Source organism: Protopterus annectens, chromosome 1.part2, assembly GCF_019279795.1.
Source record: "Protopterus annectens isolate FY-2018-M chromosome 1.part2, PAN1.0, whole genome shotgun sequence".
Lineage (NCBI taxonomy): Eukaryota > Metazoa > Chordata > Ceratodontiformes > Protopteridae > Protopterus > Protopterus annectens.
Genome location: NC_056727.1, coordinates 554536933 through 554561333, shown reverse-complemented (window position 1 = coordinate 554561333; position 24401 = coordinate 554536933). Strand labels below are relative to the sequence as shown.

General features: G+C 42.6%; 1 protein-coding gene across 3 annotated transcripts in view; it reads left to right on the top strand.

The window, feature by feature from the left end:
- Positions 1-24401, top strand: part of ATL2 (atlastin GTPase 2) — a 1083407-nt gene that overhangs the window by 951270 nt on the left and 107736 nt on the right. For all 3 annotated transcript variants that reach the window (XM_044057663.1, XM_044057671.1, XM_044057677.1), the window contains exon 12: positions 9271-9342. In XM_044057663.1, the coding sequence (XP_043913598.1) occupies positions 9271-9342 (72 nt within the window). The remainder of the gene's footprint in view (positions 1-9270; positions 9343-24401) is intronic.

Below are 24401 nucleotides of genomic sequence, written 5' to 3'. Positions count from 1 at the left end.
ATGATTGGATGGGAGATAGGAAATTCACCCCGGGGATCACGTCGGTTGCCCTGCTAGACAGGGGTCCAGGGAAGTAAATACTGTGGGAAGAAATAGCCAGGGAATTGTTATGGCTAGCCTAGTACCAACTTATGAACCTATAATCTTCCAGTTTCTCTGAATAATCTCTCTAATGCCACCACTGTCTACAGTCATATCCAAATTACAGACTGTGCCTGTTTCTGATGTCTTAGTCTCCATCACTCTATTACTGATAAAGCGATGTTTCAAAATAAGTGGATATAACCTCTCTCTCTCATCTCTTTGCATAGCATCAAGGTACTCTTGATTGTATCCCCTGTCCAAAAGCATGGAAGTAATCCTGTGGAATTCTTTTTGTGATTCCAACGAGGAAGTAGTCATACGGCAAGCCCGTATGTTTTGCCTTTTGGGAATATTCTTTTTTGATAAAAAAAGATGGTTGCTTTTGAAATGTAAGTACCCGTTGGTAAAAGTGTCCTTTCTATAAAACTTGCTATCAAAAAGCCTTTTAGATTCATTCCATTCAATACATACATCTAGAAAATTAACTTTTCTTCCACTATCACTCTTGACAAATTGCAAAAGCCCAGACTTGGTGTTTAAGTCCCTTAAAAACTGTTCACGGGTATCAGAATCCCCTTCTGTAATCAAAATCAAATCGTCCACAAACCTTGCATAAAAAATGTATATTACATATTGATTTTAAACCTGAGAGGATGTTGGACTCCCACCATGCCATAACAATGTTAGCATATGATGGTGCAGCTGGGGAGCCCATTGCCACCACCTTACATTGTCTAAAATAATATCCATCAAAATTAAAAAAAATATGTTCCAAGATAATCTCAAGTAAACTACAAACTAAATTAATTTGACTGTACTCAAAATTAGAGCATGTCGAAAGAAACTCTTACTGCATCCACCCCTTGCTGATGAGGAATACAAGTGAACAGCGACACTACATCAGTTGTCAAAATAATGTTTGTCCTTGTTATAAGAAAAGTTGGAAACAAATTGCCTAAATTTGTCTAAGAAATCCCAAGAATCCTTTAGATATGAGGGCAAGCCTTGCACTACTGGACTCAGTAAGTAAAGCCAAACCTTCAGTAACTGAATGTGATGCATAGACAATCAGCCTGAAAGGAGGGTCAGTCATACACTTATGAAATTTGGGAATACCTAATAGTATTCCGACCCTCGGTTTCTGTTTTTGGACAGGTGATACGATCAAGGGTATCTTGATGCTATGCAAAGAGATATCTGGGAAAAGAGAGAGAGGTTATACCCATCTATTTTGAAACATCCCATTATCAGTAATAGAGCGATGGAGACTAAGACATCAGAAACCGGCACAGTCTGTAATTTGGATATGACTGTAGACAGTGGTGGTATTTGAGAGAGTATTCAGAGAAATTGGAAGATTGTTGAAGGAAACAGTGAGTTAAAGTTTTGGGAAGTAAACCCAATTTTGTTTATAGGAATACTAATAGTCTCAAGAACCTATTAGAAAAAAGTTCCATGGATACAGTTAAACCATCAGCATGTCACAAAATAGGGATGTTCAGATGCGGTCACTGCAGTTTTTGTAGATTCATCTCGGAGGGACCTCTAGTGTTCTTACCCCATTTGAAACGCACTATTAAGGTACCTGGTTATTTAACTTGTAAGACCAGGGGAGTAGTGTACATTGGGTTATGCAATAGATATGATGCATTTTATTGTAGGGGTGACTACCCATACCCTAGTGGAACGTATTAGAGAACATATGTATAGCATCAAGAACAAAGATGTGAACAATGCTCTATGCAAACATTCTGAGGAATGTAATAAATATACCAAATTTTTATTTTCTGTTTTGGAAGTAGTTCATGCTGACCCGGGCGGGGGGGGGGATACAAGACTTTTGTGGAGCAGAGAGAAATGTCCTGGCAGATTAAGTTAGGAGTTGATAAAAAGCTGTATTAAATGATGCTATAAACATAAAATGTTTTTTGAAACACAGGAAACTAACCATTAGGAAATTTTGAATGACTTTGTAATTTGTTCCTAATTCAACATTTTCATCATTTTATATATAGGCTAATTGTTATACTGATATTTTGAAAAAGTTCTTTTTCCTTTTAATTACAGTGGTGCATTTGTAAATAGTGTATGTCTTTTTAACTGGTGGTATTCCTTGATTAACTTCATGTTTTTATTGGTCAATTGATTTGTTACAAGTAAGGAGAGGTATATTTAAGTTACTCTGAGTAGTTTTACTGTTTATTCTGATGAAGTCTTGTTGAGGCAAAAGCGTTGAATAAAACTTTTTATACGCTAAGTATATCACTTTTCAGTCTTTATTGGCCATCAGTACCATTGCTTAGTTTCTTTCAATTTTGTACAACAGACAAAATTCCGGATGGTCACAGTTCAGTCCATTCTTCCCTTTCTGGAGAAGAATGATTGGATGTGCTCTGTAGATCTTCAGGATGTGTATTACCGCATAAAGATGGACAAATGTTCCAGAAGATACTCCACTTTGGCTAGGAGCCAGCCGTTACCAATTCCGAGCACTGCCCTTTGGTCTCACCACAGCCCCCGGTGTGTTCACCATCATGGCAGTAGTAACAGCTCATTTGGGACTTCGAAGGTTCCAAGTGTTTTCATACCTGGATGACTGGCTCCTCACCCCCCCCCCCCCACCAGACATCTACTGCTTTACGCCACAGACTTCGTGCTACATCTTGCCAAGGCACTAGGCGTTTCATTCAACAAGGAAAAGTCAGTTATCTCCTGCACAAGTCCTAGAGTTCATAGGAGCAAGACTAAATGCAGTTTCTCGTGTAGCCTCTTCAGCATCCACAGGCTGATAAAGCTAAGGTCACAAGTTCAAGCAATAATTTTCCAAAACAAAGTTCCTGCTCGCCTGGTATTTCAAACTCTGGGAACCGTGGCAGTGACTATAACCTTAGTACCCCTAGCAAGGTACCACATGAGGCTACTTCAATGGCTGTTGACGTCCCAATGGTCAATTTTAACTCATCCTAGGTCTCATCCAATCCTGATAACGAATCGCTGCAAAAAGGATTTATCCTGGTGGATGAAGTCAGAAGGCTTACCTATAGGGTTGCACTTTTTCTCCATCTCTACCCAAAGCCATAGTGCCAGGGATGCTTCCCAGGTAGGGTGGGGGGAGCATGATCTGGGAAGTACTGTTCAAGGCAATTGGTTCCCGCAAGAGGCCAGTTTGCATATCAACGTCCTAGAACTGAGGGCAGTGCTTTTAGTGTTCCAAGCTGAACTTTCCTACAGGGACAGTTGCAATCCAATCAGACAACATATTGGTAGTCTGGTACATCAACAAACAGGGGAGAACCAGATCTTGCACACTGTGTTGGGGAAGCCCTCAGGAGCTGGCAATGGGCTATCGCTTCCAACCACTTTCTGATAGCAATGCATATCCTGGGAAAGTCCAACATGTGTGCAGACAAATTGAGCAGATACATCCTCCTGCCTCACGAGTGGTCTCTCAACCACCACATAGTGATAAAGATCTTTTGTCGTTGGGCCAGCCTTGCTTGTGATGTGTTCGCCTCTCCGGTAAACAACAAATGTAGCAGCTACTTTGCTCTAGTTCCCCCTCATGGGGAGTCCCCGAGAGACGCACTTCTCGATTGGCCCCAGGGACTACTTTCTTCCCCCCTACTCCAGTGATTCCCCAATTTTTGAGGAAAGCCCAAAGGTTGAGAAGCAAAATAATTCTCATTGCACCCTATTGGCCCCTGCCAAATTTGGTTCCCCTTTCGTTGGCCTCATCTGGTTCACTCCCCTTGGATTCTGGACCCAGCTCTGGACCTGCTGTGTCACCCACAGGGCTTGTGCATCCTAATCTTCAAAATCTCAAGCTGATGGCTTGGTATCTCCAATTCCTGTAGTTGCCAGGCAGAATAACTTATCCTCTTCAATACAAAAGATTCTTCTGGCTTCCTATAAACCTTCCACTAGGAAACTTTACCTTAGCAAATAGAAAATATTTTTGATTTGGGCCTGTATGAATAACATAGACCCATTTTCGGCATAATTTGATAAGGCCCTGGAATTTTTATTATCGTTATTTGACTCTGGAGCCTCTACCTCCACAATTAAGGTTCAGTTAGCAGTTATTTCCAGTTTTCATAATGGATTTAATGATCATCCCTTGATGTCTCATTTGTGCAGAAATTTCCTTAAAGGCACTTTACATCTAACCCCCCCACCCCCAATTCAAAAACCGTATAGTGCCATGGGATTTGACTTTAGTTTTACAATGCCTAGTTCGGCAGCCCTTTGAGCCAACAGCTACCTGTGACCTCAAGTTTTTATCTTGGAAAACACTGTTCCTGATGGCTATCACATCTGCCAAGAGAATTTCTGAATTACAAGCTTTGTGTGTAAAACATCCTTGCATCATTTTTCACAAGGAGAGTGCGTCTCTAAGAACCAACCTGTCCTTCCTTCCCAAAGTGGTATCAGAATCTAATATTAACCAATCTATAGACTTGCCTGTTTTCTTTCCAAATTTTTCAAACAAAGGTGAATACTGTTTACATTTGTTGGACATCCACAGGCAATTACGTTTTTACCTGGACAGAAGAAAATCTGCTAGAAAATCTGAACAACTATTTGTATCCTATTCAGGACCCAGTTTGGGTAAACCAGTATCAAAAGTTACCTTATCAAGATGGCTTGGAGATTGTCACTTTTCTCTACAGTCATAATGAACTCAAACTCCCAGCTTTGGTTAGAGCACATTCCACCAGATCGGTTTCCACTTCAGCTGTCTTCTATTCCAAGGCCTCTATGGAAGACATGTGCAACGGCCACATGGGCTATACTCCTCATACCTTTATCACTCATTACAAATTAGATATGGTCTGCAGGGGAAGAGTATCCTTTGGCTCTATGGTATTTAGGAATATCCTTCCTTAGGGGCACACAGGATCTAAAGAAGCTGGGGACTCTTGTCCCATCTGTCAAGAATTAATGAAGATTGACAACATCCGATAAAGAAGTTATGTCTTACCATAACATTCCATCCATGTTGTCAATCTTCATTCGTTCTTGACAGCCCACCCTCGTGCTCTCTTCGAGAGACTTCTGGAGGATCAGACCTTGTTCTGGGAGGTTGTAGGGTTTTATCTTAGACAGGGCTTCTGTCTTTTTCTGTACTAGCCTGAAAACTCGATTTGAGGTAATGGCGAGATGGGCATTGTGGGTAGAGCCTTAGCTTGAGAGTTTTTGTCTGGTGCGAGCTGTATAACGGCTGAGTCGGTTCCGAGAGGTCAGAACCGAACCCATCTGTCAAGAATGAATGAAGATCGACAACACAGATGGAACACTATGGTAAGACATAACTTCATTTTATTATTTTTTTTTTAAACTTGCACAACTGTACATACTTTGATAGTCACGTCTACTAGAAGAGTTGTTGAGTTGTGGTCTTTCAATGTTAACCTCCTATATCTAATTTATCATAGATATTGTGTCCTCATGGACTAACCTTTCTTTCATGCTGAGAGCAGCCAGGGAAATTAATTTAAATCCAGCAGCAAATCTGCCTGTTTTGTCCACAGTACTGCAGCAGAGAGGGGAATATCTGTTGCATTGTTTGGATGTGTATAGGCAGTCACACTTCTGTTTAGACAAACAAAAACTTTATCTTGTGTAAGTTTCTGAAGTCTCTTCTAGATTGCTTTCTGTTACAAATACTGTAAGGGTTTTCCTATCAACAATAAAGCGCATCCTACCAGAGTAATTACTACCTCTCAAGCTTTCTTCGAAAAAGGGTCTGTGGATGTCTTTGCAACCATGATTTTGAATTATTTTCACACTTTTACAACACACTTATTAAGCTGAACATGGTTCCTGTGTCTAAGGCTGCGTTTCTGTCTGTAGTTGTCCATTCTGTCATGGTACCACCTGAGATTAAACTTAGGACTCGTACTGGTTGAAGTGGATGGATTGGATCAAGTGAGATACAAAGCATATCATATTGGTAGATGTTATGATTGAAATCACTGTTGCAGTTTTCCTAACGTATGGGTTGTCACCGCTAACATCCAGCTGGGATACCAAAGCTTTACATTCCCTAGGTCATACATCTAATGCATGACCTCAGATTGTATGCATTTGGGAATAAAGATGAATGTATGAGCATGGATCCTCAGACTGTCTCGCCACCAGCCTGAACGCAGGTCCTGTATCTGATGGACTGTTCATTGTTTGGTCATTGGTACTTTTGCTCTGTTCATTTAGCCAAGTAAATGCCCCTTTCCAGATTCTTTTTATCTTACAATATTTTTTTAAAGTTGTAGATGCCAGCTAGGAGGGATAAGTGTGAGTCCAGTAGGCAGATTCCACAGAACGGCTTGCATACTGAATGTCTTTTTTGCCTATGCCCAGAATACAATCAGTCTTGCTCAATCTATCAATCGTTCTTTCCCAAAACCCGTAGGTCAACGCTTTATACTCTTGACACCTTTCTCGAGATCTAGTGTCTTAAACACTTGGCCCATTCCATGATGGCTGACTCTGCATCCTCAGACATCTCTCTACTGCCATAGAAAATACTGAAGCCTTGAACAGATTCACAGTCCAATGTTTCCAACTTCAACTTACCTGCTAAGGTTACAGACCCTGAGATACGTTAGACTATTTTCTTAATTGCCCGCTACCAAGACACTTTTGGAGGCTGGCATGATTCCTAAGGCCTTGCAGATTGCCCTTACATCCGTGGAGACACATCTCATCATTTCTGAAGGACCACATGGCATCCCTCAAATTTTAGTTAAGGTAGAAATCCCAGGCTCTGTATTAAGAGGTGAGACATGGTTCTGATCCTCTACTTCTCATAAAGGCCAGCATCCACCCTCCCTAAAAAAAAAAAAAAAAAAAAAAAAAAGACTTAAGCATGTGGCCTCCCCCTCAGCAACTAGAGAGGAGTGGATGGACTTCTTAAAAGAGTTGTTCAAAGCTGTTATATTTTTGAAACCTCCTTTGGGTCTCCACAAGCTACTCCTCTTAAACCTAGTGTGATGTTCAGAAGAGATATTACACCTTCTTGGAGATTGGTACTCCTGCCCCTTCTCCAGTCCCTCCTGTTCTTGAAGCTTCCCAGGACTCCTTTTGGTTTTCTTCTGCACCTGATTCTCAACCCCCAGCTTCTAAGAAACCAAATGGGTTTTACAAGGTCCCTGATGACCTTAAATATTTATACAAGAACCCAGTGGCAGACTGACAGTCCCTTTTACTGTATTTCTTTCTCTCTCTCCAGATAAGCCACCTAGCCTTCTGCCTAGTGCTAAATGCCCTACCAGCTGACAAAGATAACAGGGCTATGTATAGATGGAAGTAAGTTTACACCTCTGCTACCCTTGCCTTTAGGGCAATTAATTACCAGACTCAAGTATTTGATCTCTGTTCTTAACTCTTTAAACAAACTTTTCTTGGGTCCTCCTACAGCAGACTGTAAGCATCAAATGCAGAGCATACTTTCACCGGCCACTCAGATTGCTAAACCTAGCATTAAGTGGAGTTGCAATGCTGTTGAAGCTTCTTCCAGGGCAGCTGCCACTGGATCTGTTATCTGCAGATGTGCATGACTTTGCAGACAAACCTATACCTGAAGTTTTTAAATCAAAAATTCTAGATTTGCCTCTGGACAAAGACTTGCTGTTTGGCCGTCAGGCCACCAGTCTGTATAACTATGAAAGACTGCAGACAGAGCCTACTTTCCTCAGTACCTAGATACCATAGGAACTAACCAGGTAAACTTACCCCTTCATTAGACTGGATTCTAGAATAGTCCAGAAACAAAGGAAAACTCCTAGGAAAATATTCTTTGAAAAATCAAAAAGGGAACCTCCAACTGGGAGGCCTCCGTTTTGAGACAAAAAAAACTGTGATTACCCCTGCAGCACCCCTCCCTCTGTCCTCAACCCCATTACCCATCTGTCTCAAAGGCTCTGTCTCTCCTTGGCCAGGTGGGAAGCTATTATCACAGACAAGTTGGGTCCTCTCCACCAGGAGTGGCTATGCCATGTCTTGGGAAAACATTCCCACTCTGAGAAGCATTCCACTACCTCCTCAAAACCAAATATCCTTTCTGGCCACCATTATTCAAGATCTCTTGAATCAGAGTACCATCGAGCAAGTCTCAAAAGAATTCAAGTGAAAAGGATTTTATTCCAAGATTTTTCTAGTCCCAAGAAAATGGCAGTGGAGACCCATCCTAGACTCTATCTTGAATACTGAAGGTGCTGTCTTTCAAAGTGTTCTCTCTTCAGATTCTATTACCTTTCATCCTCTCTGGCTTTCTTGGTGGTATTAGACCCAAAAGGCACGTACTGACACATTGTGTTCCCTTCAGGAGATTCATAAGGTTTTTTTCTGGCTCTTGGCATTTTCAGTTTACTGCTCTGCCTTTTGGTCTTTCCACAGCCCCAGAAGTGTTCACAGAGTGCCTAGTATGTAGCTTTTTATTGCACTGAAGAATTCATATCTTCTCCTACCTTGATGATCTTCTGATCCAGACTCTTTCCCCAGAAATTCTTTTTCAGCATCTTCAATTCACTGCCCATCTTCTGACAGGTATGGGTTTCACTATAAACTATAAAAAAAATCACACATAGTTCCTACACAGGACCTAGTGTTTCTAGGAGACTGAAGAAAATATATGCTTTCCTTCCCCAGGAGAAGGTTCTCAGTTTGTCTAGTTACTTCCAAGGCCTCTCCTCTGCAGCCCTATGCTCTTGCAAGGGAGAATGCAGTAGGACATCTACTGTTATTGTAAGCTCTTACACAACTGTACTGTCTTCATGATATCATTCTGTACACTTGTACTTCCTCTCCTACCTTCCCCATCTTTGACAGTAGAGCCTGGATGAATTGTATGGGTTTGGGTGTGTTCTTTAGCAATGCTCACTGTTCAGGGGCATATTCAAATGTGGAAAACGAGAGGAATTGGAGTATTATTGGCAAAGGGAAGGAGCTGGAATCTAGGAATGTTTTTAAGATGCTGAGATGTAGTCCTGCACCAACTAACCCTGATGGTTTTATTGGGCATATGTGGATTCAGATCATCTGTTATTGTAAGTACATAACTTTTTTTGATTAAAAATAATTTAGATTTGCTTTTTGTGCTACAGTATACTCAAATGCTATTTTGCTGTATTTAATAAGCTGCAGATGTGTGCATTTTGAAGTTATGAAATACTTTTTTTCTTGTAGGCAACAGCTGAGGCCAACAATCTTGCAGCAGTTGCAGGAGCAAAAGACATTTACAGCAAGAGCATGGAACAGGTATTATGATGCATTCTTAGAAGCAGAAGTGTTGACATACATGATATCAATAGATTGGTGGGCATCATATCCCTAGAGACATTCATGCCAGTACAGTTTGTATGAAAATGTAAAGACTTAGCCTAAAGTTTGTCATTACTGATTTTGGCAGTCGAGGTAGATAATTGACTTGGGTGACAGATTATTTTTGGTGTCTGTCAGAGATGACAGTAATGAGAATGATTATCTTTAATACTCTTGTTAGCATTATTGCAGAAGAATTAGAATAGATTGTTTCTTTGTAGATCCCACTAAAGCCTTTTACAGAACGTGTAAGGGTTTATGGAAAGGATGAAAGAGGAGCTTCCAAAGCTGTAGGAATAGCATCAAAATGATAAACCTTGGAAGAAAAAATAAAAGGAAAGACTACTGTGGCATGAATCACTTCACAAAGTTGGAAAGAAACTGCAGTATTTGTCATTGACAACTTTGAGTAGGCTTAAGAAAAGCTGGAGGTTTTTGTATGCATAAAGAAATCACTAAAAAGCAGGAGGTTATTATTCAACATTGCATTGCCCTAGAGACTCTGAATTTAATATCCCAGATCACTTCCTTCTCACTCAAGTCTGAGTCCATGAAATAGTGTACAAAGTCCGACCCATTCCTCTGCTTGCACAACATAATTAGTCTCTTAATCAACAAATAATTTTGAGTAGTGTGATATCTAAGTAAATATGCCACTATTCGAGTTAGAATGTAGTGGATATGCGAGCTGCACTTAAATCTTGTAAAACTTGCAATAGGTAAACCAGCAGAATGTGTGTTTTCAGTAGCAGTAAAAATGTAAAAAACTTTTGACTTGTTTATCTGCAGTATATATGTGCAATGCATTGTCCAGCAGCATGACAAAGATGTGTGAGCTTTTGACCTTTTCCCGAGATAGGTATACAAATGTTTATGGAGTTTGTAACTAAAGATGTAATTTCCTTCTGCCAGGAATTACAGTAGTTTTACATAGGATGTGAAAAAGTATTTTTCTGCCTCGTTTTTGTAAGATGTGAATATTCCTTGGTCAGGAAACTTAAGGGTCATAAAAGACCAGTTACAGATGACTGCATACTGATCAACAATTTAACTTCAGTTCTCCCAGAGAGGAAACATAAATTGAAAGGCATGGGACAGGAACTTTTGTCACTTTTAGTAAATTCAGTTACAGGCTTTGATGTGAGGTGTTGCCAACTATGCCAGTAGAAGTAGGGCAGTGGATGTGTAATGTATGCCAGCACAGCTAGCTGGACATTCGTAAAGAATTATTTGTCATTTGTGTATCAAACTGATTTGTACAGATGTTTGTTCTGAACAAATGTATTTGTAAAGCTGCTTGTGTTAAAAATATATCAGCAGTTTGCCCTGCTGGCCAGAAAAATGTGCATGCATTATTGTAACTGTTTAAATGTATGTATTGTAACAGAGAATACTGGAAGAGAAGAGGTTAATCTCAATCCCACCTAACTTTGAGAAATAGTAAGAAAATTAAATTACTGGGCCTAGGCCATAAATGTGTTCTCTCACAGTTCTGAATGAAGCCATAGATGCAATGTCTGTAAGAAACATGGTTTGTTAGTCTCTGTAGGAGGAGGAGTAGAAGTTTGTAATTGTTTTATGACTTCCAGAAGCTGCACCAGATCTGAGCAAAGCTCTTGTGCATTTATTATTAACATGTAGGTGCTAAATCCTGGCAGTTTCTAGCAATGAGGGGTTACATGGAAATCAGAGGTCAGATGACCAGATGTATGTGAAGTCATTCTTTACAGAAATAATGTATTAATATTATCGGAGACTGAAGTCTCAGAGCAGTCTGTTTCTTGGAACCTGCCATAGAAGACCCTTCACCTACTTCATCTTGCCTTGCTCTATTAAGTGTGAACAGTAGTTCTCTAGATCGGTCAGGAAAACATAGTGAGAATAGTTAAGTATTGTTTTTCTTTAACTGTGTGAATCTTTCCATCTGTGTTATTTTTAATATTTCCTCTGGTTAAAACTCTGGTGTTTACTGTAAATAGATATTTTGTTTTTTCGTGTTTTTTATTATTTGTTATTAAATGTATTTAAACTTTTCATTGTGGCTGGTCCTTTAGAAAATATTTTAACCTTTGAGTGTGCTTCTATCTATTTGGTGACACTGTGGCTACTCCTGAAAGTCTGTCTGATCAACATTACCATTTGTATTAATATTATTTTCACTCAGTATAATTGGGTAGCTTTGCAAAAGCCTTGGGTTAGCTGGCTTTGTAGTGTTTGCCGTCTGGTGGCAGGGATAACTACCTTATAGTCTGGGAAGAAGGGGTCATAGCTAGCAAACCTGTGCCAACCTTTCCCAGGAGTGTGTGTATATGTGCATGCAAATCATATTTGTGTGTGTGTGTGTGTGTGTGTGTGTGTGTGTGTGTGTGTGTGTGTGTGTGTGTGTGTCAGCTGCTTGGGGCAGGGACATGCAGCACTGGTTACACAGAGAAGGTGCTGGAGGACTTGACTTGTCCACTCAGCTGAGGACTTAACAGCTGTGCCAGTGCAGAACTTGGGAGAGACAGAGAAAGAAACCCAGCCCACACGCTGAGTGTGTTCCCTGTGTGCTCTTAAGGGAAGATGCTTGATGGATAGAGCTGCATCTGGAAATACTATGTCCATTTTTGTTTCAAGTGAACGTCCCTGTCCAGTGTCAGTGATAAGGATTAAGGCTTCTTGATTACTAGCCCAGAGTGGGGATGTCACATAGGCTATTAAATACACTGCTTGGATGCCAGCAAAGAAGAAACGAAGAGAGCCTGAAAGAAAAGCAAATAGAAAACGTGAAGAGAAAACACTAATTGGGAAGAATCCTGTACCTGTTAATCAAAAAGTAGTTCAAGCTCCAGCTTTGGTGCATGACATGGCTTCCAGTAATTTAGAGGAAAAAGTAAGTCAGACATACTCAGATGATTAAAATAGAACACTGCAGTAGTGTATTGACTCAAATAACAAAAAGCTGGAAAAAATGGAAGAAGCTTTAAACAGATATTTAGATTAGCTGATAAAACTACAAAAATCAGAGGGTGAAAGGAAGAAACAGCGGACTGACTACGAGATTGCTCAAGAGATGCTTCAAAAAATGATAGAATTAGAGGAAAGAACATGGAGAGTAAATCTGAGAATCCAATGTCTTTTTCGTCTGGATTCAACCTGTGGGTTATTGGAGCCAACTCTGGTCTAGTGCTGGCCAATTTCCAAGATTTCAGCTTCGTGAATTCTGCCTTCTCTGCCCATAACTCCCGGCTTCACTCAAACTTACCTCAAATCTAGTTTGCATCATTCTGTTCAGCAGCTCAGTCATTCACTTCTTCTCTGCACCCTTTTTTGTGCAATGCCTAATTGCTTCTGTTCTTTCTTTGTATATGTTTGTGTGTGTGTGGTTTGTAATAAGGTTTTTTGTCTTGTAGTTGTAAGCTAGTTAAGTAATGAGTTAATATATGTTAGTGTGGGTGTGTTCCCCACCTTTCAGGACTAGTGTTGTATGGTGTCATTTGCTATGTTTAGTGAGTACTTTAGGCTTCATGGATAAAAGGACTCAAAAGGTGTCTCTTGTGATCAAGAACTCCTCTCCAGGGATGCGCATGACTGTTGCTTTTGTACTGCCTCGGGACTGCTCACTTGGAGTCACTGTGTAGTATTTGTGAGGGCTTTGATTCTTGTACGATTCAGGAGAACCAGGCTCATTCGTAAGAGTCTTCTATCTTTTGGGAACTCTTAGTCAGTGCCCATCAAGAATGAAAAGTTTGAGTCACAAGCAGACTAAGGACCACAAATCTTAAGGGAAGACTGCAAGTAGTCAACACTGTCTTTTGCTTCTGTTACTGGCCGGCCAGATCTGAAAGTCCCAAAATCTTTGGATCCCTGGCAGCCTCAGCTGTACCATGAGTTCTAACACCTTGGAATCCGTGACCTTTGGGGCAGGTGTCTTCGAGTCGATCCGGTTTGGCTTCTCTACCTCAGAAACATTCCCCTATGGCTCCATTTGCTAGGAAGCCACTCTCCTTTACCAGTAGTGTTCCAGACCTTTTTTGGTGAGGGGTACCTTCAGGAAGGGCTTTCTCCCCCATTTCTTCTCCGACACCATGAGATTTCTCCCAAGTCCTCCCTTTCACCACCTCAGATCTGAGCTTCCCTGGCTTGGACCAGCAGTCTGTATCGTTGCCCATTCGGCAATCTTCCAAAGCCCCATTGGTGGTCTCCTCAGTTTAATCATCCTGTTCTGTTGAAGTCTGAAGACTTCAGATCTGGAGCAGTTGATGCAGGCCTTTCTACAGGCACAGATGGAGTTGGGCCTCATCCCTTCGGCTCCAGGCCCTTGCCCTGGAGGTTCATGTCTCTTGGTTTGCTCTGTCATTCCAGATCGTCTTCCAATTTTTAGGAGTGGAGCCAGTGGTCTTGTTGATTTTGACTCCGATCCTGACCTTGTTCTCCTCAACCCAAGTAGTCCCAGATCTGGGTGGGTTCCTGGGCCAGTCGGCAGTATAAGGGTTTGTAGGTAGGGTTCGATCTTACTGTTGGAGTCTTTTCTCTTGCTCTGGGCTTCTACCTTTGATAGTTCGGCCCCGGTCTCTACGTTGAGACCAGGTAGAATGGCTCTGGATTCCAGCACGTCCTTGGGATCTTTGGACCCTAGCTCAGTCGGTTCAGGTCAGCCCACTTCTGCCTGTGCTTTTTGACGTGGAGATCTGTTGGGAGTGGTCTGGTGCGACTGGTGTGCCCCCACACATCCATGCCTGTGACTGCTTGTCAGCTTGCTGTGGAGCAGCTAGACTGTGTTGTTCTCCAAGCTGCCCTCCCAATAGGGCCCCTCTTTTTCATTTCCCCAATGGGTTTCAGAAGTGGTAAGAGACAGTGCAAGTGTAAGCACCTGGACTCACTTGAGGAGTGTGTCTTCAAGGACACTGACCTTGAGGAGAAAGGTCCCCCAAATCCCTTCGTGAAGGCACCTCTTTAGGTGTTTTTTGCACTCCTTCACCAGTGTAGGCACTGGACTGCTGAAGTCCTTTCCCTGGAGGTGTCAATGTTCTTGGATGGTTTCAGGGTGGGCCTATCCATGCCCCTGGTGTTTCCCCATCTGGACATTATTTATTGATTTGCTTTCTCAAAGGGCATGGAAGGAGCTCAAAATGGTGGAACCACTCCCCAAAAAGCCAAACAAAATACCCCCCCAGGATTGACTTCACAGGAGCAATGATTCTGCCACAGATAGTTATGTTGGTGGCGGCTACCCAAAAAGTCATTTCAGAGGAGAGTTTCTTGGTACATCCCCTGAATAGAGGGTCTTGGGTGTTGGACTGCTTAGAGAAGCTCACTTACACCTCAGCCATCTTTGTGTTAAGGATGCTAAATTATTTAGCTCACTTGACCAGGCTTCAGCAGGACATTGTGCTGAAAGTATCGAGAGCAGTGAAGAAACGGCAATCTGTAGAATCGCCGAAGAGACTGCAGACTCAGTTGTCAACCCTTCAGTCTATTTACAATGTGCCCATCTGTCTGCATTCCAGTGTAACTTGTATCATGCCCCAAGTGGCTGGTACCGGCATCACTGTGCAGCACCATGCATAGATGAGATGGTGTGATGTTTTGGACTGCTTTGAGTCCTTTGTTAATGCCCTTTTTGACTGCTCATTTCTTTTCAGGCCGAAAGTTAGACATCTTGACCAGGGATAAGCAAGACTGGAAGATGCTGTCTGCCACTGGTGTTCATTTTGCTACCTCTCAACGGACCTTTTCTCAGAACCAGAAGGGGGGAGAAAACATCTCTTTTTTTTTTTTTTTTTAAATAAAAGAAATCGCAGCAGCCCCTTAAAGAGGCTACTTCTCGAGGTTCTCCCTGAGGTGAGGAGGCAGCCACAGTGGGCGTTGCTATTGAGGCAGGCATGGTCCATAGAACTAAGACTCTCGTGGAGGTTTCTCCGGAGTGCCCTTTAAGAGACATTGAAAGGTTGCCTTGGTGTCCTGTTCGAGAAGCAGTCAGGGTGTCAATTATTTCTGCACCCAAAAGCTTTGGGAGTCCATTACCTCGAATGTATGGGTGTTGAGTCCTATCCAGGACTATTCATTTCCATTTATACAGGTTCCCAGTATGACTCCCAAATGACTTACAGATGTTCCATTCCATCAGAGAACTGCAGCAGCTATTAAATTCAAAAGCTGCTAGCAAGCTGAGTCATGCAAGTGGTCCCACCAATCAATGAGGATCCAGGGGTCTACTCAAGGTCCTTTTCTGGTTTCAAAAAAGCACAAGGACCTCAAGCCAATTTTGGATTTGAGCAAGTTGAATCAGTAAGGCAAGTTCCAAATGGTCATGGTGCAGTACATTTTACTTCTGTTGATGAGGGGTGACTGGATGTGCTTGATCAGTCTTAAGGATGCCTACCAATTTATAAAGATTGTGGGGTGGTCCAAGAGATTCCTGCATTTCCTACCCGGGGGGAATGATCTTTACTAGTTAAGAGTGCTGCCATTGTGTCTCAACACCAACCCCAGGTGTTCAGCAAGTGTAATGGCAATTGTAGCAGCCTGGCTCAGGTTGCAGGTGTTCCAAGTTTTTCCTTATCTGGATGATTCACTCTAACCACCCTCTTGAGGTCATCCTTGGTAGGAGCCAGGGACGCCTTACTCCAGCTTTGCAGTTCCATAGGGGTTACAGTCAACTACCAGATGTCCAGTCTCCATTCAGTTCAGTCTTTGGAATTTATAGGTTGCCATTTGGACACAGTCTCCCAGATTGCCAAGCTTGCCAAGCTTTGAGCCCAGAATATCAAACCTTTTTGATCTGGCAAGTTCCTTGATTATGTGCAGAAAGCATTTAGCACTTGTTACCCTTAGCCTTTTGGACCACGTTGCAGTTGACGTTTGGCTCCCTTGGCCAGGTATCACATGAGAGCATTACAGTGGACTCAGATGGTCCACTGTGGTCATATAAAACATGTCTAATGGATTTTCCAGTTTACCTGACCTGAATTTGTCGAGATCAGATCAGCTGGTGGTTGGAGTCTCCCTTGTGTCTACCAGAAGACCACTTGATTTTCCCTCTCTTCAGGCTACGGTTATGAAGGACACTTCTCTGCTGGGTTGGAGGGGCACCTCGAAGAGAGAAATACCCAGGGGATCTGGACAGCAGCTGAGGCTAACCTGCATGTCAGCATCTTGGAGATGAGGGTGGTCCTCTTCTTGTTATAGACTTTTCAGGACATCCTCCACAAGGGTGTACTTTCTGTCCAGAAGAACAATGTCTGTGGTCTAGCATCTGAACAAAGTGGGGGGGAGCTCAGTCTTACCCACTTGTCAGTAGGCCATGAGGGTCTGGCAGTGGGCAATTTCGACTCAGCAGTTTGATTGCAATGCACATCCCAAGGAAATCCAAAATCCTACTGGATAGCTTGAGCAGGAACATTTTCCTTCCTCATGAGTGGCCTCTGAATCCAAGGGTTGCTGCTGAAAGTTTTCAACGTTGTGGCACTCCATGTTGCAACCTGTTCATTTCCATGTCCAACACTAAGTGCAGCAGTTATTATGCCTTAGTTCTTCCTCGGTGACAAGACACCCAGGGATGCTCTCATGTGTGGTTGGCCCCTGGGTCTTCTGTATGCTTATCCTCCAACCCTGTTGATAGTAGTTTCTTCAGAAAGCGACAGTAAATTTTGTTTGTCTTGTCTTGGCGCCTCGGCCACTACAGCCTTCAAAGAGTACAAATTTATCAAAAAACACATTCCCCTACTTATACATCACCAACATTCATTTAATTAAATAATCAATCAATTAAACATACAATGTCAAGTTGTTAAATCTCGCTGTTTATTCTCACTCATGGGTCCAGAGCCGATTCTGGGCTCCGACACGGCCAATAGCAAGCTCAAGGTTTGCCAGTAGCTTGACACCAAGCCCCTTATCCCACAATGCACTGCTGGAATTACCTCAGATCTAGTTTGCCGCAGCAAGAGAGATCTCGGTGATGCAGATAGCTCGGACCATTTTTGAAAAAAAATTAACAGCAAGTTTATAAAAAGTTTTCTTTTTTGTTTAAAAAGATAGTGTGTGTTAGTAGTATTATATTTACTCTATAGTTAAATACTTATACATAGTATAAATAGTTTAAAAGTTAGGGCCTTATTGGCTTGTTTGTGTGGGCCTTTAGCCCTTTTCTCTATTATTCCTTACAGTAGTCAGGTTTTTTCTGTGGGCCTCTTAGCCCTATATTTGTGTGTGTGTGTGTGTGTGTGTGTGTGTGTGTGTGTGTGTGTGTGTGTGTGTGTGTGTGTGTGTGTGTGTGTGTGTGTGTGTGTATATATATCTATATATATATATATATATATATATATATATATATATATATATATATATATATATATATATATATATATATATATATATATATATCTATATATATATATATATATTTATATATCTATATATATATTTATATATATATATATATATATATATCTATATATATATATAAAATACTGTTTTAGATAGTGCCCGGATTAGGCTTAGTTGTCTGTGGATATAATCTACCTTTTTGCAGTTTACTGTTTATTCTTTTAAATATGTCAGATAAGGAGAAATCCCATCCTAAATCGGGATTCAAAAAATGCCCAGATTGTGGGCAGAAAATGTCTGTCACTGACAGACACACTCAGTGTGTCTACTGTCTGGGGGCTAAGCACCTCCATGATACCTGCAGCATATGCCACTCCTGTTCTTCAAGAGTCCTCTTGGAGAGGAGGAGGAAACTTATAAACAGGGGATTGCTACAGCAATCTTTTTTGGAAGTTTTGAGTAGCCATGAGGGTACTAGTACGTCCTCCAAATCTTCAAAGTCCAAGTCTTCAGATAATGTCTCAAAAATGGCTAAGATTTCAGAAGGAGGGTCATTGGTTCCACACGCATCTGAACCAAGTGTACCTTTGATTCGGAGCCACCTCTCGGTACTGGAGCCGGTCTCTGAATTTCCTTCTTCACCTCTGCTCTAGTCAGCACCTTCGGTGCAATCATCTAAGTCTTCAGTCAGCCTTTCAGATTTGGACATGGATCGGCTAGTGCAGAAGCTTTTACAGGCAGGGTTGGACAAGGGTATTATAAATAGACTCACCACCCAATGTAAAAATGTCTTGAGAAAGCCTGGGAGGGCCCGGGTGAAAGCGCTTGACTGACTTTACTTTTTGGAAGTGTTTGCATTTTTAGCTGAACTGGTGAAGCTGTTACAATTAAAAAACTTTTTACTCAACGCTTGGTTCGTGATCCTTGCATCCTGGTTGTTTTAGATTACCAGTGGGTGCTTTTACAGAAGTGTTTTTCGTGTTTTAATAGCTTTTACAGGCACCAGGACTTGCCAAATTGTTGTTGGCCCCGACCAGCTCGTCTGTACCGAAGAACATGGAACCGGATTTGTCTACTCCTTCGAGCCGTACTGGACTCTCGGAGCCAAAGGAAATTGAACCGATGGTGGTTGAACCCTTGGAGCCGATACCCACACTGGTGTTATCAGCTCCATCTACTCGGATGTCCTCAGCACCAACCGAGGACTCTAGGAGCCTTTGCTCTCCCGTCGGATCTGGGGAGGATAGTCGCACTGACTTGTCGGTGCTGACTCTTCCTTTCGGGGCTTTGGCTCTGATGAGCTCGGCTCCTACCTCAGGCTCTGAGCCCAGGGTTTTGGTGTGGGAGGATCGGACGGTACTCTCGAGTCCGTACACTTCTCATCGGAGCCATGGTGCCTTCGTTGCTGTCAGGAGAGTTTTGTCTCCAAAGACAACGTTAGCATCTGTTCAACTTTCCCTCTCCCCTCAAGCTCCTGTGTCTGCTTCTTCGTCTACCGGTCCCTCTAAGCGTAGACACCCCGAGCCTCAAGTACCCCCACGGTGTCCCATGCTCTTCTGAGACCTCCCCAGATCCCCCCACTGAGGAGGTGCCCAGGAAGAGACTGTGCAAGAGGAGGCACTTAGACTCCCCACAGGAGTGTCTGACATCTGACACGGACTTAGATGAGTCAGAAGGGGTCCCCTTGATCCCTCTCTGAGGATATCTCCTTTGCAGAGATACTAGAGATCCTTAGTCAGAGGGGTGATTGGCAGTCCAAGACCCCTACTGAGGAGGAGTCCATGCTCTTGAAGGCTTTTGTGTCTCAACCTTCCATTTCTTGGGTGTCTCCGCCTTACGACGAGCTCATGGAACTGATCTCTTGTAAGGCGTGGGAGTCACCGGAGGCCATGGAACCTGTCCCTCGTAGACCTAACAAATTCATATCTGCTCCAGTGGGCAAGCCATTTTTGACAAAGGGAGTGCCTGTTGATGACATTGTGGTAGCTGCAGCCACCAAAAAGGAAGTATCTGAGACATCCTCTTCTATCCATCCCCCTAACAGAGATTCTAGGGTTATGGATAGATATGAGAAGCACATGTTTAGTTCAGCGACTTTTTCTCTGCGATCACTGAACTACTTAACCCATTTTACAAGACAACAGAGAGACCTCCTGAAAGAGCGAGGAGATGCTCTCCAGAGTACGGTAGCTGCAGGAGTGGCCGACAAGAGTCAACGCCCAGCTCGCTACCCTAAACTCAGTGGTGAACTCATCCATGCATCCCATATCCTATGCAGCTGAGGGTTCGAGCAGAGCCACTAGTTCGGGCATTGCTCTTCGAAGACGAGCCTGGAGGTGTCTCTGTTCCTTTTCGGAACCCTTTAAGTCTTTCTTTATTAATACCCTATTCGATGGCTCATCACTGTTTGGGCCCAAAGTAAAGGAAACTTTAACCAGGTGTGAGCAGGGAGGCAAGACCTTATCTGCTGTTGGAGTCCGTTTTTCGACCCCTACTCGGCCCTGCCCCAAGGGCCTTAGGGGAGGGAAAATGTGGTTCCGAAAAACTCAGGCAGCCTTTCAGGACACACGTGGAGAAACCCCCTCTAGAGGCAGAGGAGGGGGTTATAACGAAAGACGCTGCCCCCGTGGCAGAGGGGGTCCACAGCAACAGGGTGACAGGGGTCAGTTCTCTGGTCAGTCCTTACCAGCTCCCCTGAAAGGGGGCCCAACTGTTCGACTCTGGAGGCAGTCAGGGGTCGCTTGTCTTTGTACCCAGAAGCCTGGCTAAACATAATATTGGATACTTGGCTACAAAGCATCATTTCCAGAGGATATTTCATACCGTTCTTTTCCCCTCCCATTCCTATAAAGAAAATCCCAGATGTTCCACCCAATCTTAGGGAACAAGCAATCGTAGAGATCCGCAGAGTGCTAGAAAGAGTCATCCAACCAGTCCCAGCAGACCAAGTCAGATTCGGAACTTACTCAAGATTCTTTTTGGTACCAAAGAAAACAGGGGACTAGAGACCTATCTTGGACCTCAACAGACTCCACCATTTCGTAAAGAAAGAGAAGTTCAGAATGGTCACGCTTCAGTCCATTCTTCCTTTTTAGGGAAAGGTGATTGGATATGCTCCATAGATCTTAAGGACGCGTACTGTCACATAAAGATGAACAGACGCTCCCGAGATCATCTGCGCTTGCGGCTGGGAGCCAGTCATTACTAGTTTCGAGTCCTGCCCTTTGGTCTCACTACAGCCCCCAGAGTGTTCACCAAATGCATGGCAGTGGTCACTGCTTACCTGAGACGTATATGATTCCAGGTATTTCCATACCTAGACGATTGGCTCCTCACCGCTACCACCAGGCATCAATTGACGCAGGCAGCACAATACACTCTGCCATCAATTAGTTATCACAATCAACTTCGAAAAGTCTGCCTTATCGCCATCGCAGCATACCGTTTTTATAGGAGCAGAGTTGGATACCTCAACTACCACTCTACGTCTCCCTATCGAAAGAGTCTCTCTTCTCTGCCAAAATGTCAGCTCACTGGTGTCAAAGAACAAAGCTACAGCAGTGGAGGTATTGAAAGTACTAGGTTTGATGGCAGCAGCAATCCTGGATATACCACTCACAAGGATGCATATGTGAATTCTTCAATGGCTCCTGTTCGCTCAGTGGTCTTTCCAGAAATTACCAATGCAACACATGATTCTTATCATGGATTCTTGCAGGAGAGACCTTCGGTGGTGGTTGACGTCTCCATGTCACAATCGGAAGACCCTTTGTTCTCCACCCCCCCCCCCCCAGTAGCCACTGTGACCACAGACGCTTCCCTGATGGGGGGGCATTTTCAGGGAAAGGCTGCCCAAGGCACATAGACAGATCAAGAAACACATCTGCACATCAGTGTTCTAGAGTTGAGAGCGGTACGTCTGGCATTGCAGTACTTTCAGGACTCTCTCCCTCTAGGGATTATTGCAATTCAGACCAATAACATGTCAGTAATCTGGTACTTGAACAAGCAGGCCGAACCAAGTCTTACCCCCTTTGTCGAGAAGCCCTCGTGGTCTGGCAGTGGGCTGTGTCGTCCCAGCGTTTTCTGTTAGCAACGCACATCCTGGGGAAATCCAACATAATAGTGGACAAGCTAAGCAAGCCAATATTACTCCCTCATGAGTGGTCTCTCGAAGAATAGGTTGCGGTGTTGATTTTCCGCAAGTGGGGCCAGCCTTGCTGCGACCTTTTTGCCAGCCAAATCAATTTAAAATGCAGAAGCTACTTTGCCCTAATACCACCTCCCGGTCATCCCCCGAGAGACGCATTTTTACACGATTGGCCCCAAGGTCTCCTTTATACATTTCCACCCTTCTCATTAATACCAAAATATTTACAGAAAGCAAAATCGCTTGGAAGGACTGTTATACTCATAGCCCCCTACTGGCCTCGACAAATTTGGTTTCCATTTCTCCACCATCATCTGTTGGAAGATGCATGGATCCTGGACTCTGTTCCGGACCTTCTGACTCACCCGTCAGGGGATCTTCACCCTTCCCTGCAGTCCCTGAAACTGACTGCTTGGCTAATCCACTTCCCCTGATTGCCAGGCTTCATTCAATTTCAGAAGATACAAGACAGATTCTCTTGTCTTCTCACAAGCCATCTACCAGGAAATGATATGGCAGTAAATGGAAAAGGTTCTCAATTTGGGCTAACGGGCAGAACATTGACCCTTTCCGAGCTCCGCTATCTTCGGTTTTAGAATTTTTAACAGAAATGTTTAAGGAAGGGGGGCAGCAGCTGCTACAGTTAGAGTTCAGTTAGCTGCTATCTCAAATTTTCACCTTGGTTTTGGTGGCTCAAATATGAGCCATAAATTATCTAAAACCTTCCTTAAAGGCGTTCTTCATATAAGAAGACCTCCGATCAAAATTCCTTTTTCTCCCTGGAATTTAAAACTTATGCCGTCTCAAATTATTCTTCCCCCCTTTGAACCAGCATCATCTTGTGATTTAAAATTTCTATCTTGGAAAACAATATTTCTTGTGGCCATTACGTCTGCCCGCAGAGTGTCAGAACCTCAAGCATTATCTATCAGACCACCCTACATGATCTTCCATGCTGATAGAGTATCTCTCAGAACAACCCCCTCATTTTTACCTAAAGTCTGTTCTTAGTCGAATATCAATCAGGTCATTGAACTGCCAGACTTTTTCCCCAACCACTCTAGCAAATTGGAATATATGCTGCACAAACTTGATGTTCACACAGCTCAGATTTTATCTTGACAGAGCTAAGGATATTAGGAAATCAGACCAACTTTTTGTATCCTTCTCCGAGGCAAGAAAAGGTAATCCAGTGGCTAAAACAACCTTATCTAAGTGGTTATCCGATTGTATATCCTTTGTTTATGAGAATGCGAGCATGCCTCTAATGCACAAACGAAAAGCTCATTCTACCAGAGCTGTCTCTACCTCTTCTGCTTTTCAAGCTAAATTGCCCCTTGACAATATTTGCGCTGCAGCCACATGGTCTAAGTCTCATACCTTTATCACACATTACAAAGTAGATAAGGCTTCAGGGGACAGGTCTTCCTTTGGTTCTACGGTACTGAAGAAAGTACTCCCATGAGCCACCCAAAGTTGAGGGTGCTAGGGACGCTACCTATCAGTGAGAATAAACAGCGAGATTTAACAACTTCACATATAGAAGTTATGTACTTACCGTAACGTTCCATGCGAGTTGTTTCTCACCTTTATTCTCACATCCCTCCCTCCTTCCCCCTCCTAGCTGACTGTTGACTTAGAGGCTAGTACCATCCTGGTTATTCAATATTTCTTCTTCCCCTTTGGGAAGTGTTCTCCGTCGATATATATAAGAGGGTATGTATATGTTGTATATATGTGTGTGTGTGTGTGTGTGTGTGTATATATATATATATATATATATATATATATATATATATATATGTATATACTGTTATTCGCAGCAAACAAGATCTGAGGTAATTCCAGCAGTGCACTGTGGGATAAGGGGCTTGGTCTTGAGCTACTGGCAAACCTTGTGCTTGCTATTGGCCGTGTCGGAGCTGAGGTTCGGCTCCGAACCCATCAGTGAGAATAAAGGCGAGATAAACAACTGACATGGAACGTTATGGTAAGTACATAACTTCTATTTTTAAAATTTTAAAGCAAACTTCTCCAATTAACTTCTCTGTTCAAGCCTCTTGGTATCAGTGTATCAAATTTCAATATAAATACAGTTTCCTTATACAATAAAATATTTTTAATTAATCTTTCATCCCCTTTCCTAATAAACACTTCTTCCAGAATGGTAGCTTGCAATAAATTAGCCCCCTTGTATGCAAATCTCTTTATGGCCAGGTTTAAGTTGGATTATATATATAGAAATGAATTTGTACAACAACATGTTTTATTTTATTTTAGATACATTGATGATTTGATTTTTGTTTGTGATGGGGGATTAAATGAGGTACCAAGATTTTTTTTTTAAATTAAATGATGTTTACAATATTAAATTTGATGGTTTACAATGTGGCACAGAGGTTAAGTTTTTGGACATTCATCTATCTGGAATGAAGGATGGCTCTGTTGCAACTACAATCCATCGAAAAGTTGAGGATGGCAACCAGTACTTATTTGGTACTAGTTGCCACCCGATTCATACTATACAAGCTTTACC